Source organism: Centropristis striata, chromosome 18 (genome assembly GCF_030273125.1).
Source record: "Centropristis striata isolate RG_2023a ecotype Rhode Island chromosome 18, C.striata_1.0, whole genome shotgun sequence".
Taxonomy (NCBI): Eukaryota; Metazoa; Chordata; class Actinopteri; order Perciformes; family Serranidae; genus Centropristis; species Centropristis striata.
In genome coordinates this window covers 12,928,345-12,948,319 of record NC_081534.1, presented here as the reverse complement: position 1 = coordinate 12,948,319, position 19,975 = coordinate 12,928,345, and the positions used below count along the sequence as shown (strand labels likewise).

Here is a 19,975-nt window from a genome sequence, read left to right as displayed (position 1 = left end):
CACGCTGTATGAAATAACCACATCAGCATACTCAAATAGCATGTAAAGAGAATTCTGCTCATTTTGAATGTCCTCTGCCAGCACATCTAGTTCTTCCTGAAACATAAATTAAGAATCAAGTACCCAGTTTCTCAGTAAGTTTTATGGGTTATGTGAGGATTTCTAAAATGCACCATTCATTATGCAGAGGGACTAATCACAAACCACCGGCCCATTAGTCCAGAGCTTACAAAGAAGTAGAGTTTATGCAGGAAAAGGGCTGCGGATCAGAATGTAGGCAGAGATGGAACAGTTAGATAACAGAGAGAGCAGGAAGGGGATTTTTGAAATCAGATGTTGTAGTTTTCTACAGTGGGAAGCAGACTTGTTTAGAGTCACAAGCATTACGGGAGAACTTAAATCCAGGCATTCTTACAAGAGGAGGCCACTTTTACTGTGAGGTTTACATCTATTTTTAGCCACACTAGGTCCACCTTGTTAGTGTTTTATCTCAAGAACTACAAATTAAGCTGCCATGACATTTTGTACAGATATTTTTCCCAGAAGATGAAGTCTGCTCATTTATTTCACTCAGTTTTGAGTGAAATATTTTGACAATTACTGGATGGATTACCATAAAATGTGGCGCAGAAGTTCATGCTTCCCTTAGTATAAATTATACAACTTTCGTAACCCCTGCCTTTGGTTTTATTATTTAATACTAGCAATACTGATAAGCCTTGTTTGTGTTTTGTGATCATTAGCAAATGCCAACAAGATAAGCTAAGATAATGAGCATGATAGATATTATACCTGCTAAAGTGAGAACGTGTTAGCATGCTATTGCTAGCATGTAGCTCAAAGCACCTCTGCATCAATGCACAGCCTCGCAGAGCTGCTAGCATGACTATTATTCATGATAATATTTAAAGGTATAATATATTAGCCACATAGTCAGCAAGTTATTGCTATGTTAGCTAACATTATTTGTGGCTATTTCATTCAAATTAAATTACATAAAGTAAATAAATGTGACTAAACATATCGTTAATAAAACTTAAATACATTTGCTGGTATGCACATATTGCTTCTTGGTTTCCATATTTAGCATTTAAGAAAATGTTTAACATGAGCTCTGTAAAACAGGTTATAGATAGTGGACTAAAGGAGATACGTGCACTTGTGTAACCATCTAGTTCTAATAGCTTGTCACAAATAGGGTTTGTTAATATCTCATTATCAGCCAGTAATGCCTCTATCTCAAATTGAAGTGGAAATATGAGTAAGCGACTGGAAGGGTTTGTAGTCCTACATCTACAACAATCAAACTTTCATTTGTGTTTTTGCACAAAGCCGTTAATCTCTGCCTGGAATAGCTAACGTACTGGGAAGTATTGAGGAGAAACAAAAAGGAAACCAGAGTCTGGGAGTTTTTGTGCACTTTCAGCCATAGCCAGAGTCTCTTCAAAAAAGACAATAGTAATATCTAATATCATTGTCATTGTGTGGTTTGGGAAAAGGATAGGAGTAGTATCTGATTTCATTTTGAGGTGCAGGTACATGTACACAGGCTACCACCTAGGCAAGCATAAATAAGGGCAACAGGAGTGCTGGAAGTCAAAAACCAGTACAGGTTGATCCTGCAGCTACCCACATCACCAGTCCTCATTGTGACATCCTGTTATATCATACTTGACACTTTGTTCTTTTTTTCCAGACCCATAATAAGTTTTAATATTAGGAACACACAGAAAAAAGCCTTTAGGCAGAGGGAGGATCCCACACTGCATCTCCCATTGTCTCCCTGAAACCTCTTCTATTTCAGAGGAGTGTTACAAGTTTCCACCCAGCTATAATGACCGAAAAATAGCACATTCTTCTCAAATGAACATCATAGACCCAGCCTATCCTTTTGCTATTCTTGCAGCGCCATTGTTTATAATAAAAACAGAGCAGCTGATTAGCATAGCCCGAGAGTACAGCACTGTCTCGTTTCAGAGAGTCATTGTCTACGTGGCCGTTTGCTTCCTCTACAGCTAATTAACAGCCGAGAGATAACACCAGGGAGTCTCGGAGCAATTAGTGTTTTAAGTCCAGGCTTGGATACAAGGGAAAAAGGGAACGCTGACCATGTAATATTATTGTGTAATTTCCCTTTAGGTGATATTCTGCCATGCCTATTTTTTTCTCTCTCTGTCCCGTAGTTCAAATTCTTCCTCCACCACATCGCTGGCCAGTAACTCTCCAAAGACAGGCGCTAGTGACTGGGCCGTTCCGCAGGCCTCGAGACTCAAGTACCGCCAGCAGTTCAACACGCTGGACAAGCTCATGAGTGGCTACTTGTCTGGTAGGTCCCACATGTATACACACACACCCTGACATAAATAAACACGAGGTTCTCAGGACTGCTTGGCTGCTCATCAGTGGCTTTCTCAAAGTTTGACAGAGAAAACTCTGGGTCACACATGCACTCACATACTCTTATGATTGCTATTAACCCCCGCTTGACAGGACGTGGCAGTCAGGCATATGCAAACACGTTCACATCAGTTGGCGTGAGAAGTCACTCTGTTTTTATTTCTGATGTAATTTTTACTTTGCAGGACCTCAGGTTAGAAATGCACTGATTGCATCCAACCTGACCCAGACTCAGCTCGCTACCATCTGGTGAGTAGAAGGTGTGTGTGTGCGTGCGAGTGTGTGTTTGTGTGCATGTGTGCGTGTGCGTGTGTGTGTGTGTGTCTCTGTGTGTGTCTGTGGATCTGTGTCTGTCTGTGGATCTGTATGTTTGTGTGTGCTTACCCATGAATATATAATCCAGCACACTCTCAGGCTCTGTGCCTTTTCAAACTTATAATAGTGCATATTGAGCACTAAAAAAGCAGAACATGTGGATGGATAAGGCCATTAAATCGAAACTACACTCATATTTTTGCGTCTTCGCTTTATGTAAAATTAGGGCCATTATTTAAGATACAAAACCTTTCCATGAATGTGCATTAAGCCAATTGGTTTGTCATTTTGTCGATCGTTTGTCGACCTCTGAGAAAATTTTCCTTTAACTTAGAAAAGAGCAAGGATAACAAAACATTGGTGAATCCCCAAAATCAATAAGTATGAACAAAACAAGATCAAATGGTGGATGTGTACAAAAAGAAGACGAAATTTGTTTGTATATTGGTTCCTACTTTTATCCAAAATCGTTTTTCTGACTTTGTCACTCCTTGTTATTGCCTGCTATAAACAGCAATCCACCAGATTGATTGGAGCTTTTTAGCTATATTAAAGCCAAGACAAACGGGCAAAGTTGGTGGGAAGCATTTAGCGGCTAAAGAGCCAAATATTTCCTGCATTATCTGGTGGAAAGCAAAACAGCAGAAAGGAGACTGAGTGTGGGACTTATGAGCCAGGTGTTCGGAGACGTGGCTGCAAATTAATGTTAAAGTTTCTCTGTGTTTATGAGTGTGTAAATATGCAACTGTTTGCCAACTGGTTCCCCATAACAACTTAACGAGGTGATAATTTGTCATGTTTAAAGCTTGTCCTGCTGCTTCAAAAGAAAATAATGACACTGCTTTAAAATTATTTTATTCTCACCCAAATAATACAGATTTTGTCTTTATTGCTTTATGACGTAAGTTACTATGTTGCTTTCTTACTTATATAGGACGTTGGCAGATGTGGATAAAGATGGTCAACTGCAAGCTGATGAGTTCATTCTGGCAATGCACCTGGTGGACATGGCTAAAACTGGCCGACCTCTACCGCTCACACTGCCTCAGGACCTGGTTCCTCCCTCTCTCAGGTAGCACATACACACACAGATTGACTCACTGGATTCCTCAATATTAATTATTGCAACTACAGAGATTCTTTTGTTTTCACTTCAGAGGAGGAATCAAGCCCATTGAGCTTGTGAATGGAACAGGGCCGTACATAACTCCCTGTATAATAGACACACCAGAGATAGAACCTGCACAGAAGACCAAGAACATGGGTATGGCATGTCCTGCATACTTATTATGTAAGTTTTTGGTCTTTCTCTGTGTCACACCTGTCTCTTTTTCTTCTTCTTAGTGTCCTTCGAGGACAAGCTGAAGGAGAACTTTGCGCGGGGCAGCGCCGAGCTGGAGAAACGTCGACTGGCTCTGGAGGAGGAGCAGAGAAAGGAGAGGGAGAGGAGAGAGAGGGAGGGAAGGGAGGCTCATGAAAGGAGGGAGAGGGAGGCGAGGGAGCAGGAAAACCGGAGGAGGCTGGAGGAGGAGAGGCGCTTGGAGAGGCAGAGAGAGATGGAGAGACAGAGGGAGGAGGAGAGGCTGAGGGAGCTGGAGAGGAAGGAGGTGAGCGGGACACTGAGCCTCACCTGTGAGATGCTGAACTCCTCGGGGAAGGGTCACAGAGCTGTAGATTAGCAGCACTCTATGTTTCTGCCTGTCACACACTGAGAGACAGCCAGTGACACACAGCTGTTGGTTGTTTTGTTTTTATTTATTTTTTAAATTTTACTTTTCTTATTTTTTTTGCTGGGACAGTTAGATTGTATAAATTATATGTTGATTGTAATTCAATGATTGTAAATATTGCTTTCTTTTATTGTTATTAGTTTTTCTTTTCATCTAAAATGAATAACAGAATTATAATTTATTGTAAATATTGCTTTCCTTATCTTGTTATCTTTTTTCTGATGCTTGCTTTGGCAATATATACATTGTTATGTCATGCCAATAAAGCCAATTGAATTGAATTGCTGAACATCTAGACTGCCATGTCCGGTGACCGAGCTCCTTTGTGCTTTCAGGCGGCGAAACAGGAGATAGAGCGCCAGCGAAGGGAGGAGTGGGAGCGTGGGAGAAGAGAGGAGCTGGGCAGGAGGAAAGAGGGGGAGCTGGATGAGATCTCCAGACTCAGGGCCAAAAAGAAGAGTCTGGAGTTAGAGCTGGAGGCTGTGGTGAGAATGAACTAACATTCAGAAGTGTTGCAAGAAAGCCCGGGCACGCACTGATATTGATTGCTCTGTCTCGCAGGGAAACAAGCACAAGCAGATCTCAGATCGTCTCCGGGACGCTCAGAGCAAGAGGCGGATTCTGAAGGCAGAAGTGGACATGGTCAATCAGAAGAGGGATGCACGCATCTTAGAGATCAACACAACACAGCTTCAGTTTGAGGTAAAAGAAATGCATTTCTTCCTTTCTGTCAAACGTTTGTATTACTCCCATGAATGTTTTCTTCATTTTCTGTTTGTATGCGTCTGTGTTTGCTGTAGGAATGGCAGAGGAAGCTCTCACAGCTGGTCCCAGAACAACAGAGGCTGACAGAGAAGCTGCGAAACATCAACCTCAACAAAATCTCCTGTGGGTGACAAACGTCTGCTCGCACAGACATCATGTCGATCACGTTATTCTCACACTTGCTCACTGTGACCTTTGCCTTGTAGCGGTGACTCTGACCTCTCTGACCGGGAGTGTGACGGAGAAAGGAGTGAACTGCCGCAGGCTGAAAGACCAGCTTGACACTCTGGAGAGGGAGACCACAGACAAACTGGCCCAGATGGATCAGTACAACAAGGAGCTTAAGGTCAGTGGTCGGCCCAGACTAGTTCAGGATGTGGAGGATGGAAGTTTTTAGCCTGTCTCAAAGGAGTTTAGACTTATTTTAAGTCAACACAGCCAAAATTAGCCCAGGACGAGTGAGGTCAGGCCACTACGAAGTTTTTCAGATCACAGATTGTAGAAAAAGTCTGTTGTGTTACCCATTTTTTTAGTGAACAGTAGTCTGTAGCTTTTAAGAACTTTAGGCTCACTGATGTATAAAGGTTTATGTTTGAAACAAAAAAAAGTCTTTAAACATGGAGTGTGATGAATAAATGATATGAAAATGCAAATATGTCACAACAGAATTATTCCTAATGGAAGTAATGCAAAAGCTGTTTTATCGAGATTCCTTTTAGCAAAATGCTTGAAATGGTTTTGAGTTTGCTTTTTTTTTTAGATTTGTTATGGTTAAAGTAGGTATAAAGTTTGTTTTATACCTACCTAGTTTTCGGACGACACACACAATCCGTTGTCACGTTTGTTTGATTGGTTGATGCCTTGATTTGCAATTCAGAAGCTCAGAAAAGTCTACATTGTGTTGAAAATACACTGTTTTTTTGCTGCGTAACATTTGCAATTCTGCGTTAAATTAATCCTGATAAAACAACACTTTGATGTATGAATGAATTACACAAATAAAAAAATGTTTTGCTTGTTTATTATCTGAATTTAAATCACATGATTAACCATTTTACTGATCATGTTACTGTATTTTAGAAAGAAAATGAATATATTTATATTCACAAAATGAGATCCAGAAATCTAAAGCATACATTCAAAGCAAATTAGTAATATTTACACAGTTAAAACCTGGAAATTGTCCTTTAAGTTGATTCATCAATATTTTTTTTAAACTGCCATTGAAGAAATAGTTTCACCTTTTGTGAAAGTGAATGATTTGCTTTTTTCTTATTATCATCATATAGTATTATCAGAATCATCGATACTTTATTGATCGCCAGGGGGAAACTGCTTTTGTTACAGTTGCTGCTGTATAAGAAATAGAAATAGAAATATGTAAGTATTTAAATAAAATAAAGATTTAAACAAGTATGCCATACTTAATATACAACAACAATATAAAATACAAATGCAACACGTCATAAGTAAATAGAGATATGTACAAATATAAATAATTATAGAAATATGGAGAAATCAATTTGAACTTAATAGAGATATGAAGAGGATTGATGCCACTCTCAGGTCTGTAATTATGAAGCTAAAACCAGCAGTCAATTAGCTTAACCTAGCTTAGCTTAACACAAAGTCTGGTGCTAAGATTCTGCTAAAGAGCTAGTTGTTTCCCCTCATTTCCAGCCTTAATGCTACGCTACGCTAACCTGCTGCTGGCTGTAGCTTCACATTTACCCTCCTGTCTGTGCAGTGAGTTCCCTTGAGAGCTTGCCATTTTTTGGAAACCTGCATTGATTTATATTTTAGAATAGAAGTTGGGTATTTTCAGAATAATACCACAAAATACAGCAACATCACGACATGATGGATTACATCGATACCTTTCCTTTCCTACAGCAGTGGTTTATTGGAAAAGGACAACAACAAAAAATGGACTTTCAGACTTAAAACTTGTTCAGCTGGACTTGCTGATGGTAGAATTTCACCCCTCAGGGACAGAAAACCTTGTTACCTAACTTTTATTGCACACATACAGCACAGACTCAGATGTACACATCGGCTGGCAGAAAGCCTGAGAATCCAATACCTGTGATGATTGATGTCATTCCTCTTCACAGTATATCAGTCTGATACTAACAGCTGCAGCATCAGAAAGCTTGTTTATTCTCTTCTGGTCTGTTTAATTATGATCTTTCCTTAAAGCTTTTAACATCTTTCTTTCTCTCCTTTCTCTTTTTCCACTGCTTCCCTCTACCTGGACATCATTCATACTAATTCACGTTCTTCTCTTTCTGCTTTCCTTTTATTCTTTTATCCCCCTCACAACTCACCTCTGTTTCCCTCCTTTTATCTTGATCACAATTATTAAACCTTCTGTCCATCCCGTTCTCTCCCCTCCCTGCTCCCTCCCTCCATCATCACACTGTGTGTTTCTTTCATAGCTTGGGGATATGGATGACTGTGTCCTGCGGGGCCTTCTGTCTCTGCTGGCCTGCCTCAGCCAGCTCTTCCTTCTCATCAAGGTTATCTTTCTTCCACTCTTTCTCTCTCTCTCTACCTCCTGCGGTGTACCGCTACTCCTTAATAGTTTTTTTTCCCATCTCACCTCTTGTTTTCCCTTAAGCCACAATCTTCAATCTTCCTCTATTTTCATCCCGTTATGATTCGATCTGTTTGCTCATCCTTGCCTTTTCTTTTCTTTTCTTTTCTTTTTTGTGTTTCCACTTTTTGTTGTCGTCTCTCTCCATGGAATTTGTTCTAGCCTGTGTTTTCTGTGTAAACAGGATGCACCCTCAGGGTAAAACACACTCGCAGAATGCTTAACCTGCACTATTTCTGTGTTAGAGGGGAAACATTTTTTACTCGGCGTATACATTTTTACACTCATTTGCATGTGTCTGTGGATGGTTGACAATGGTTTGTGGACTGTTTTGCATGTTTGGATTTGTACTATTGTACCAAACAGCTGTAGTGTTTTTAAACCACCACACATCTAGATCTTTCTATCGATTGAGTACACATTTAATATACAATACTGTGGCTGCTTTGTGGTTGGAGCAGAATGAAAGCGTGCGTACAGTTGTGTTGTGCTTTGTGGCTGATCATAACACTGTGTCTGCATTGTAAGCCCATGTGCCTCACTTCAAAAAGAACATGCTCTGGTGTCCTAAGAGGACAAAAATGTTTATTATTGTATATTAGTATACACTATATGGACAAAAGTATTTGGCCACACCTGTTATTTACTGAATTCAGATTTTTCGATCAGATCCCTTGCCACAGGTGTATAAAGTCTAGCACCTAGCCATGCAGTCTCCATTTGCAAACATTGCAAAATGGGTTGTTCTGAAGAGCTCAGAGACTTCCAGGGTGGTATTGTGATAGGATGCTACCTCAGCAATAAGACGGTTTGGGAATTTTCATCCATGCTGGATATTCCACTGTCAACTGTAAGTGATATTATTAGAAAGTGGAAGCGTTTAGTTACAAAGGCATTTCAGCCTCGAAGCGGAAGACCACGTAAAATCACAGAGCGGGGTCAACGACTGCTAAGGCTCATGGTGCGTAAAAGTCACTAACGCTCTGCTGATTCCATAGCTGAAGAGTTCCAAACTTCCACTGGCATTAATGTGAGCACAAAAACTGTGTGGCGGGAGCTTCATGGAAGGGGTTTCCATGGCTGAGCAGCTTCACGCAAGCCTTACATCACCAAGTCCAATGCCAAGCATCGGATGGAGTGGTGTAAAGCGCATCGTCACTGGACTGTGGAGCAGCGGAAACGAGCTCTGTGAAGTGACGAAACAAGCTTCTCTGTTTGGCATTCAGATGGTCGAGTCTGGGCTTGGTGGATGCTGGGAGAACGTTACCTGCCTGACTACACTGTGCCAACTGTGAAGTTAGGTGAAGGAGAGATAATGGAGTTGCTGTTTTTCAGGGTTTGGCATGGCCCCTTATCTCCAGTGAAGGGCTTTGTTAATGCTTTGGCATAACAAGACGTTTTGGACATTGCAAGGCTTTGTGGCAACAGTTTGGGGAAGGCCCTTTTATGTTCCAACATAACTGTGCCTCAACACACAAAGAAAGGTCCATAAAGACATGGTTTGATGAGTTTGGTGTTAAAGAACTTGACTAGTCCACACAGAGCCCTGACCTCAACCCCATCAAGCACCTTTGGGATAACTGGAACGGAGATTGCGAGCCAGGCCTTCTCGTCCAACATCAGTGCCTAACCTCATAAATGCTCTACAGAATGAATGGGCGCAAATTCCCACAGAAACAGAAATCTTGTGGAAAGCCTTCCAAGAAGAGTGGAAGCTGTTATAGCTGCAAAAGGGGGACCAACTCCATATTAAAGTTTATGTATTTCAATACAATGTCATTACAGTCCCTGTTGGTATAATGGTCAGGCTTACAAATATTTTTGTCCATATATTGTAAATATTAATAAATATTATTTCCTACTTTCACTTACTTTATTTCCCCACAGTTTTGGGATATGCATATGATTAGCAACAACATTGATTTTGATGCCTTTTTTTCAGGGAAAAAATGCCCCACTTGTTACCTTTAGAACTGTGTAAAAGTGAAAAATAATATCAATATATAGTATTTTTATCAGAGTTATTTTTTTAACTACAACATAACTTCCAAATATGAATTCATTTTAATTCGATTTTTTTACCATTAAAAGTTTGTTTACATAATGACACTATTTGTTTTTATGGAAAAAACACATTGTATTATATTTGATGATATTCAATCTACTAAATGCTAGAGAGTATTTTATTTTTCACAGTCTGGGATATGCATATGATTAGCAACAACATTAATTTTGATGAAATGTATTATTTTGTGCAGTGTCAAAAACAAATTCCCTCTTATTTCTGTCCTCTAAGGTAATGACTTAAAACTGCTTTAAAAATACAATATATTAATACATTAAAAAAAAATACATTTTTAACTACAACATAACTACAAAATTTTCATTTACTTCCTGAATTTTTAGCCATTCAAATGCCAGTTTGGTTACATAATGTGAAAACCCCCCACTAGTATTTTATTTACTTATTTTATTTTTCACAGTCTGAGATATGTCAGTGATTAGCAACAATAATTATTTTGAGGCATTGTAGCAAACTCTGCAATGCTCTATAATACAGCAGCAATAGTGGAAACCAGAAAATTAGCATGTATTTGGCCCAAAGGGCAAATATGAGAAAATGACTCAATCTAGTGAAAAACAGTTAAAACTATTTTTTTTATTGTATCAGGGCTCTAGACTGTAAGCCTGATATAATAGGATGCATTATTTTATGGGATTGAAATCTGTGGTTTAAATGGGTTTCAATGAGGACATTTTTGTCCTTAACAGGGTGTCACAGTGTCACTGTGGCTACATTGTTTATTAAAAATGTATTATAGGAGCTGATATTGAACTTCCATAGTTTTATGTTATATGCTTTAACAGCCAAAATGATTTAAAAAAAAAAAAAAAAAAAAAAAAGTCCCTCTTGAGGCACAAGGGCTAAAGTGGTTGATGCTTGTGTCTTTTCTCGCTCTCTAATGCTTTGTACATTCTGTGGCTGCATCAGGAGCTGAGGGAGAAGCAGGTGAGGCAGCAGGCTGTCCTGGACGACCTGTACAGAGTCAAAGAGGAGAAACTGAGGGAGTTGCAGAGGCGCAGGGAGGAGGAGATAGAAAGGAGGAGGAGGGAGGAAGAGGAGGCAGCCAGGTGAGTGTGCGGGAACATGTGCCATGTGACTCATACTTTATGTGAATCTGTTTTTGTTTTTCCAGATAATTCAAGTGACCTTCATTTCCAAATAAACACTTTGCTGTGTCACGTTTTTCAAAAAAGTTCCACTTCACTTCCCACAGACTGGCAAAGATAGAGCAAGAGAGACGAGAGAAGGAGAGGATCGAGAAGGAGGCAGAGGAGGCGCGTCAAAGGAGGCTTCTGGAGGAGCAGATGGCCAGACAGAGGGAGGAGGAGGAAAGGGAGGCACAGGCTCGCCTCCGAGCAGCCCAGGAGAAAGCACAGGAAGAGGAGAGAAGAAGGAGAGAGGAGGAGGAGGAGAAGAGGAAGAGGGAGGAGGAGGAAGAAAGGAAACGGAAAGAGGAAGAGGAGAAGGAGGAGAGGAGGAGGAAAGAAGAGCATGAAAGAGGAGGACAGCAGACAGGGCTGGTGGCTCAGAGACCCTCCAAGCTGACCACATACAGAGCTCTGTACTCGTTTGTTGCCCGAAACACAGATGAGCTGAGTATCGACGCAGATGGCCTCATACAGGTACGAGACACACCATCATACTAGAGCACAGTGGTGGGAAAAGTATTCAGATCCCTTACTTCAGTAAAAGTACTAATACCACACTCTGAAATGACTCCACTACAAGTAAAAGTCCTGCATTTGAAACTCACTGAAGTAAAAGTACGAAAGTATCAAGAAATTAGATCAATGGAACAAATGACCCACAGTCAATCAAAACAGAGCTATTTGTTGTAAGATGGACAAAATGGCTATGTGACAAAGTAGTGTTTACCCCCCTTGTGTTTTTGTATGTTTCTGTATGTGTTTTTATTGACTGGAAAAAATAAAGTTTAAAAAAAAAAAAAAAAAAAGTACAAAAGTATCAGCATCGTAAGCGGGCGGCCCGGGTTTGAATCCGATTCGGCCCTTTCCTTCATGTCTTCCCCGGTCTCCCCCTTCACTCTGTCTCTTTTTATAAAGCCCAAAAATGGCCAAAAAAATATCTTTAAAAAAAAAAAAAGTATCAAAAGTAAAAGTACTTGTTATGCAGAATGGACCCACTCAGATTGTTTTATATATTCCAAATATACTATTAGAGATGGGGCTTGTTTTACTACTAATACTCAATATTGTTATAAGATTCAATTTAAAAATGTCTAATGGGGCGTCCCGGTGGCTCACACTGGTAGAGCGATTACCATTAAGGCTGAGTCCTTGCTGCGACGGAGCCGGGTTCGAATCCGGCCTGAGCTCCCTTTGCCGCATGTCTTCCCCTCTGTCACCCCCTTTCTATCTGTCACTTTCAATAAAAAGCATGAAAAATACAAAAAAAAAAATCTTTAAAAATGTCTAATCATTTTAAATTGATCATGTTTTTATGTTAAATCTTGACGTGAAAAGTAACTAAAGCTGGCAGCTAAATGTAGAGGAGTAAAAAGTACAATGTTTGCCTAAAAATGTAGTGGAGTAGAAGTTTTTTATTATTTATTTATTTATTTATAATGATTCAACTGTGTTTTCCGTGATGCAGGTGGATGAGCAGACCGTTGGTGAGCCCGGCTGGTTTTGCGGGAGTTACCATGGAAAGAGGGGCTGGTTCCCCCAGAGTTATGCAGAGAAATGTCCTCACCCCTCTACTAGAGAGGAGACTGCCCCTGCTTCACCTGGAAAAACATCCTGTCCGCCACTACCACCTCTTAACACAGGGTAAGATAGAGATAGAAATAGGATGGGCAGTCTAAAATATGTCTTCTGTTTGATATTTCAGTTCCCCTAAACTAAATATAGTCCAGCTTTGTGCTTTTGTGCTGTCTGCTAGCCTTTAACAGTCACCTTGGGCATTGAAATTCATGCCACTGTACCGTTGGGTTGTTTTTATTCCTGTGTTGTTTCTTTTCCTAATGCTTTGTAACCTCCTGTTTGAAGCAGAGTCCCAGATGGGGAGGTAGTGGGCGACAGCTGTGTTCCTGCCCAATCAGACCCTTCTCAGGTAAAGCCTTACTTGTGTTTACTTTTAAGTCCACGCATGCAGTGAATTGGGTTGGTTACTCAGTTTTTCTTTAAAGAAAACTCCCTCTTAATGGACAGATAAACTTTTTGGTGACCTACTCCAGATGCAAATTGAAATCCTGTTTTGTAGAGATTAGATTTCATTTTCTGGCAAGAGTAGCCATGTTTTATACAGCACTGGAGCCACATGGGAGATTTTATCTTGTCTGTATTTACTCTCTCTTGTCAAGAAAGCAAGGATAATGTCTCATAATGGCTTTTCAAAAAGTTGTTAGAGTACTTTTCAAGGATTATTTGCAGCCTGTTCAGAGAAAGTATTTATCTAAAAATATATATTTTGACAACACAAGAAGATAGTGGCATATTTAGCAGCTAAACGGCTAGATAATTCCCTCAGGAGATGGTGGCGACCAGAATTGAGCTAAAAGATAATACATTTTGGACCGAAAACATGACTCTGAATGAATGATAATGTCTCTTCAGGTGTAAATAAACAGCTATTTGCTAGCAGGCTGATTATCAGCGTTAAAATGTGATTATATGTCAATGTTTTATGTTACAGCCTGTTGCTCCGCCCCCAGGTAGCCAATAAATAATTGAACATAGGTTTAAAAACTGGCTTTGCTAGGTTTCCTGTTGGTGAAGTGATGTCCACCGTCGTAGTAGCATATCTGAGCTATAAACAGGCTTTGGCAGGCGACTAACTAGGTCTGGCTGGGGTGCACGCACTGCTGTCGACACCAACACACACACATCTTCAGCAGCAGCATGGCTCTATATTTATAGCTGTTCCCTGTTGAGAATTCCACTCTTTCTTTGGGTCATACAGACATTTACAGATCTTCATCTCCCAATAGATATCATCAGTGTTAGTAGGTCTCATGGTCAGAGAGTGTCAGGTGATTAGTGATATTTTAAGTTGCTGTATAGCTACTTTTATGATTTAATGTGACTGATGTGAAACCTCACTGCTCTTCTGCTCTCCCTCCTCAGTCCTCTGACCCTCTGTTGGCTCGAGCCATCTCCTCTTGGTCAGCCACCTCAGAAACTCACCTCAACTTCTCCTCCGGCGCGGACGACATCATCACTACGCTGCTGAGCTTTTCACAGGGTGACATCATCAGCGTGCTGCAGCAGAGGGAAGACTGGTGGTTGGGCCAGCTCAACGGGACGCAGGGATGGTTCCCTAAAAGCTATGTCACTTTGGAGACGGGTGGCAATACAGAGTATGGAGACGCATACATACACCTCTCTCTGATGTTAGCTTTAAGCTGGCTGTGAGAATAAACTGACTTTGTGTTGTTCCATTCTAGTGTGGATGCATTTGACACATGTGACGGTGTTCAGCTAGAGGGTGAGTTTATTTGTAGAGATAGTGTCTCTAACACTACTCTCAGTAATGGCTCTGACTAACACTCTTGTGTTTTATCCTAACCAGAGTATGTGGCCTTGTATACATATGAGAGCCCGGAGGCGGGGGACCTGACGTTTGTTGAGGGAGATGTGGTCATGGTGACGGAGAGAGAAGGAGAGTGGTGGCGAGGATGCATCGGGGATCAGACCGGGGTTTTTCCCTCCAACTATGTCCGACCTGTTGAACCAGAGGTAAGTGAAGCTGTGAGTTTAAAAAAAAAAAAGAAAGGTAAAAACCTTTTGCTTTGTGTATTGTATTTATTGTATCACGTGTATTATACACCTACTGGTCTCTTTATTAGGTCCACTTGTGTAACCTAATGTGATCCAATACAAGTCCTAACACCTTTCACTGCTCCCTGGGTGCAGTAATATGCTGCCCAAAGCTCCTAAGCACAGTGTGTTCACTGGTGTGTAAAGGATGGGTTGAATGCAGATGACAAATTGTGTGTGTGTGTGTGTGTGTGTGTGTGTGTGTGTGTGTGTCTGTGTGTGTGTGTGTGTGTCTGTGTGTCTGTCTTTCGATGTGTGTGTGTGTGTGTGTGTGTGTGTGTGTGTGTGTGTGTGTGTGTGCGCGCAAAACTGAATCTTAGTCTTAATCCATAAATTCTGCCTTTACTGTAATAATAGTCTTCAGTTTTGACTGGTACTGTCAGAGAGTTATTAATTTAACGATATCTTCATTGTAGAGGTTGTAGTTTGCAGTACTTTTGAACTGCAGTGCATTATATTGAGAGGTGTTTCTATATTAATATATTAGAATATTCATACACCACCACCTGCTGTAAGCATAAAGTAGATTTATTACCTTTCTTAAGGTCAATAAAACCTGAAATTCTCCAATTAAACGCAGATCTTTTGTATTACATTGTACTGGTGTACCTGATGAAGTGGCCGGTCGGTGTATGTATCATATATGAAATTGTTATCAACTAGATGACATTTTTTAATTAATCATATCTTTTGGATTTTGGATTGTTAGTGATACAACAAAAAAACATATTTTGATATACTATGTACTGGGACATACTAAATCTTTTCCTGACAAACTAAATAATATGAAAGTATAGGTATTGTAATGCATCACATATATTGATCCATGTTTAGTAGCAAGACTATAATGTTTTCATTGAACTTTGAGATTAATTTACTTATTTGTTACTTTACTCATTCATTTACAACTACTTTTTCATTTAGGCAAACAAACCTGGAGCTCCAGTCAAAAAGCCTGGTGAGTCAGCTTTTCACAAACACTGTCACAGTCTGCTGATGAACGCTATTATGCTCTTGACATTTACCTGATCTAAATTCATCCTCAGCTATATCTGTTTGGTCAACAGAGATCGCTCAGGCAGTCACCATGTCTGTCGCCCCGACGATGCATCAGCTGTGTCTGTCTCCAGGGCAACTAATCGTGGTCCTGGCCAAGAACTCCACCGGCTGGTGGCTCGGGGAACTGCAGGTCAGTTACGACAGTTGAAGTAGTTTGATAGAACAGTTTTTTTTGTTTTTTAAATAAAATAAGAATACTGTTAAAACCTTAAAGCTCTGTAACACTGTATATGTAATCCGAAATAATGGGAAACATCCAGTGGTGGAAGAAGTTTTCAGATCCCTTACTTAAGTAAAAGTAAAAGTACTAACACCACACTGTGAAATTACTCCACTACAAGTAAAAGTCCTGCATTCAAAACTTACTTGAGTAAAAGTATCAGCATCAAACTATTTAAGTATCAAAAGTAAAACTACTCATTATGCAGAATGGCCTACTCACATTGTAATATATATTCCAAATATATTATTGGATACTTATTATTGATTGATTTATGTAAGCAGCACTTTACTGTCCAGGTAGGGCTAATTTAATTTTTTAATTTATAAAAATGCAAAATCTTTATAAATTGATTGTATTTTATGTTAAATCTTGACATGAAAGCTAACTACAGCTGGCAGCTAAATGCAGTGGTGTAAAAAGTACAATATTTGCCCTTAAAATGTAGTGAAGTAGAAGGATAACATTACATATCGACACCCTCTTACAATAATGGCCTCAGTCATTTTTTTTTCAGGTTTTTCAGAAAACACAAAAAAAACTGGTGGCCAGTACCTTAATAGATGTACTTAGTTACTTTCCACCATTGGAAATACCAACATCTATTTGAAGGATGCTGAGAAAATGTAAATATGAAATTTTAAATACTATATATTTTTAAAAAGCTCTGACATGCAGCTGACACCTTGCCCAATGTGTGGAGAAAGTTGAATTGATTAACATTACCCATACTGCAAAACAGCACATGTGACCATGCATGGCAGCCCTATGGCAGTTTTGACATTTGTAACTAGTTATTTGTATTTATTTATTTATTACTTTACATACTGATATATATATATGGTTTTACCATTCTATTTTTTAAAATTAAGTTGTTTTGGGGGTCGCCTTACCAATGTGCCATTCAGGGTGGGAAGAGGGTAAATGTTAAAGGTTAATACTGTATAAGAGCAGGCAGTCAATGAATGTCATAATATAAGTGAATAAAAAAGAATACCATGTTTGTATACTTATGACCAGTATGACCCATGTATGTAGAGACTGATAATGTGATAACTGATAACTCGATCTAACGAATGAAAAATATGTAATGCTTTATCATTAGATTTAAAGAAAATACTTAGTGAGGATTAATGTATCGTGTGTATAACATGACACACTGAAAGTAAATGTAACGCTCAAACGCAGCTCCTGCTGTGGATGTTTTGTATGTGCTGACTGCTGCTGACTTGTCAGATCAATGAAGAGCTGTTGGGAGGTGGACAGGAGGTAACAGGAGTAATAACGGGGTTATCTATAGGTCGTACATCCACAGCAGTGGGCGGTCAATCCTCTTCGCCTGGTTTTGTGCTGAGGCAGCCGCCGTAACTCTGGTTAAGCTCTCAGTGAACGCTTTGACACAATAATGAGACAGCTGAGTCAAGTAAGCAGCACAGGGACATTTCAGACAAGACAAAATTTAAATTAACATTGTTGGAGGATTAGCACAGCTTTGTTAAACTGTACAATGCCCTCAGTAAAGAATATGCAGATTTTGATTTGTATTAAGCTTGGCCAAGTAGGATGAGACCTTGAACAGTAATCTTGAAGTCATTCCACAAACTTTAGGCTGAGCTTTGGCTTGATTTATGATGGCAGCGAATATAAATTCCCAGTAAAGACCTGTCACGATTCAGTATAGTTTGTTTGCACTTGGAAGTTCAGCTCTCTGCCCGACAAAATCGATTCATCAATTCATATCTCGATTTAGAATTCAGAACTGAACCATCAAGAGATTGATTTCCTCTCACTGGCTCCTTTCCCTCCAGGCTCGAGGCAAGAAGCGGCAGAGAGGCTGGTTTCATTCCTCTCACGTCAAGCTCCTCGGCCCCTCCAGCAGCAAGTCCTCACCCTCCCCTCTGCCAGGTGACGGCTGACACATTCTGAACATTGTGATTGATCGGCTCAGTCTCACATAGTCAAGTGGACACATTGATATTTCTGGGCCACCGTTACTTTATCAGCCCAGCCAGTGACTGCGCATGTATTTCTGTGTGTCTGATTTGGATGTTTTACACAAAAATAAGCATCAAAGCATGAAATGAGTTTGGTGCATAGACCAAAATGTTCTAACTCCCTGTATCATTGACTGACTAACCTGGATTCGGTGTATATAGTTTTACGGTTGAACAGCATTGTTGTTGTCTTTACAAAAATCCAATTACTGCTGTGTTTTGTCCAGTAATTATTCTAGAAAATCTTAAAAAGTCTCTGTTGACAAAATTTTTGTCAATAAAGTTATGACATTACAAGATTAAGAGTCAGCAAAGCTAGCAGTTCTGTGAGCTATATGCTAATGTGACACTGACAATCCTAACATGTCTTTGTCATGGTATTTGGGCAAAAATCTTAAATTTTGACCTGATGATGGCGCAATATGGATGGTCAATTTAATAATTTGACCTGTTGATTGTTGTAGATAGACGGAATTGTAAAGTAAAGTAGACACTTGCAATCCATCCAATAGTTGTTAAGACATTTCACTTCAAACCACAACGTAAACCTCATGGTGGTGCTAAATGAGAAGTCAGGGAATCAACAGTCAGTTGGATCCGTCCTCTGGAGACCATGAACGTCTGGACAAAATTTCATGCCTGTCCATCCAGCAGTTGTTGAGATATTTCAGTCTGGACCAAAGTGATGGACAGACCAACACCTATGCATCTACTAGCATGAATCCAATGGACTCAATCATCTAAGTTCTAAGCAACATACTTAGAAAACTTGTGTATTTATCAAACCACATTTTTGCTTCTGACCCCTCAGTGTGCCAAGTTATTGCAATGTACGACTACACAGCTGCCAATCGGGATGAGTTGAGCTTCTCCAAAGGTCAGCTGATCAACATCCTGGACAAGACCAACCCTGACTGGTGGAAAGGAGACGCCAGCGGGGTCACAGGCCTGCTGCCCACCAATTATGTCAAGATGACAACAGAATCAGACCCCAGCCAGCAATGTGAGTAAACCAAACCTCAACATTATTTTATTTTTTTGCCTTAATGACTGTCTCAAAGGGACACTATTTTTCTGTCATACTCTTTGAAAGAAAATCAATAGTCCAGCCTTGTAGTCGGAATTATCGTGGGAGTGCTGTAATAACACTGGGCACAAATGGAAACTGATAAAACATATTTATCAGCTGTAGAAACAAACTTCTCTCTTGTTGCTGACAATCTGATTGGTTGACTTGGCTCACTGCAGGTACTATAGATTCCTTATCCATGCCAGAGCATGGAGAGACTGACGGTAAGCTTAAGAGTTTGTTTTTTCACTGAGGGATCATCGGTGAACATGAACCAACTACACCTAAAAGGCTCAATCCCCCAAATATTTTGGATGTGATACTAATTGAAATGAATGGGGACTCATAACTTCTTAAATTAATGTAACAAAAAGTGAAATGACTGTTAAACTGCCTTTTAAGTGTCGCTGAAATGGCTGCACTAAGGAATTAAAATCATCAAGCTATATTTTGGGAAATACGTTTATGCACATTCTTGCCAAGAACTAGAGCTAGCAGCTTAGCTTAGCCTAGCATGAAGACAGCAAGCAGGGAGAAACATTAGCATGGCTCTGTTCAAATGTCAAACCAACATAAAAAGCTGCCTAGAATGCTTCTAAAACTCACTAATTAAGTTGGAGCTAGGAAGGTTCAGCAGGCTCAGCCCAGCCAGGCCATGTATGTTCAGTATAGCCAACACTAAGTAGCAATCTAATGCTTGTTCTTGCTAGTTAGCTTGGTAAGCAATGTGTATCCCTAAGTCACATTAACTGTGATATTTATTTGGGATGCTAATTTTGGCTAGCAAAAACAACACAGTTAAAACAAAATGAAGTTACTGGAAAAATTTAACAGGTGACTCGCTAGAATGTGTTTACACATAGTACACCGCAAAAGAGAGTTTTAGGCGACCCAAATGTTACAATTAACTTTAATGGACTCAAAATTCACTGTGGGTTCAATGTTTTAAGAACAAATATAAAAATATAACAAGGCTAACTTTCTGTA

The 19,975-nt window shown here is 39.9% G+C and overlaps 1 protein-coding gene across 3 annotated transcripts in view; it reads left to right on the top strand.

Moving 5' to 3' along the window:
• Positions 1–19,975, top strand: part of itsn2a (intersectin 2a) — a 45,324-nt gene that overhangs the window by 18,231 nt on the left and 7,118 nt on the right. For 2 of the 3 annotated variants that reach the window (XM_059355928.1, XM_059355927.1), the window contains 21 exons: positions 2,184–2,326; positions 2,583–2,646; positions 3,647–3,784; positions 3,870–3,976; positions 4,057–4,319; positions 4,778–4,927; positions 5,004–5,144; positions 5,243–5,330; positions 5,414–5,553; positions 10,796–10,935; positions 11,082–11,490; positions 12,482–12,657; positions 12,877–12,940; positions 13,954–14,186; positions 14,274–14,314; positions 14,399–14,565; positions 15,571–15,604; positions 15,714–15,835; positions 17,734–17,830; positions 18,731–18,922; positions 19,168–19,212. In XM_059355928.1, coding sequence (XP_059211911.1) covers positions 2,184–2,326; positions 2,583–2,646; positions 3,647–3,784; positions 3,870–3,976; positions 4,057–4,319; positions 4,778–4,927; positions 5,004–5,144; positions 5,243–5,330; positions 5,414–5,553; positions 10,796–10,935; positions 11,082–11,490; positions 12,482–12,657; positions 12,877–12,940; positions 13,954–14,186; positions 14,274–14,314; positions 14,399–14,565; positions 15,571–15,604; positions 15,714–15,835; positions 17,734–17,830; positions 18,731–18,922; positions 19,168–19,212 — 2,954 coding nt within the window. The remainder of the gene's footprint in view (positions 1–2,183; positions 2,327–2,582; positions 2,647–3,646; positions 3,785–3,869; positions 3,977–4,056; positions 4,320–4,777; positions 4,928–5,003; positions 5,145–5,242; positions 5,331–5,413; positions 5,554–10,795; positions 10,936–11,081; positions 11,491–12,481; positions 12,658–12,876; positions 12,941–13,953; positions 14,187–14,273; positions 14,315–14,398; positions 14,566–15,570; positions 15,605–15,713; positions 15,836–17,733; positions 17,831–18,730; positions 18,923–19,167; positions 19,213–19,975) is intronic. The other variant, XM_059355929.1, reaches the window with a different exon arrangement.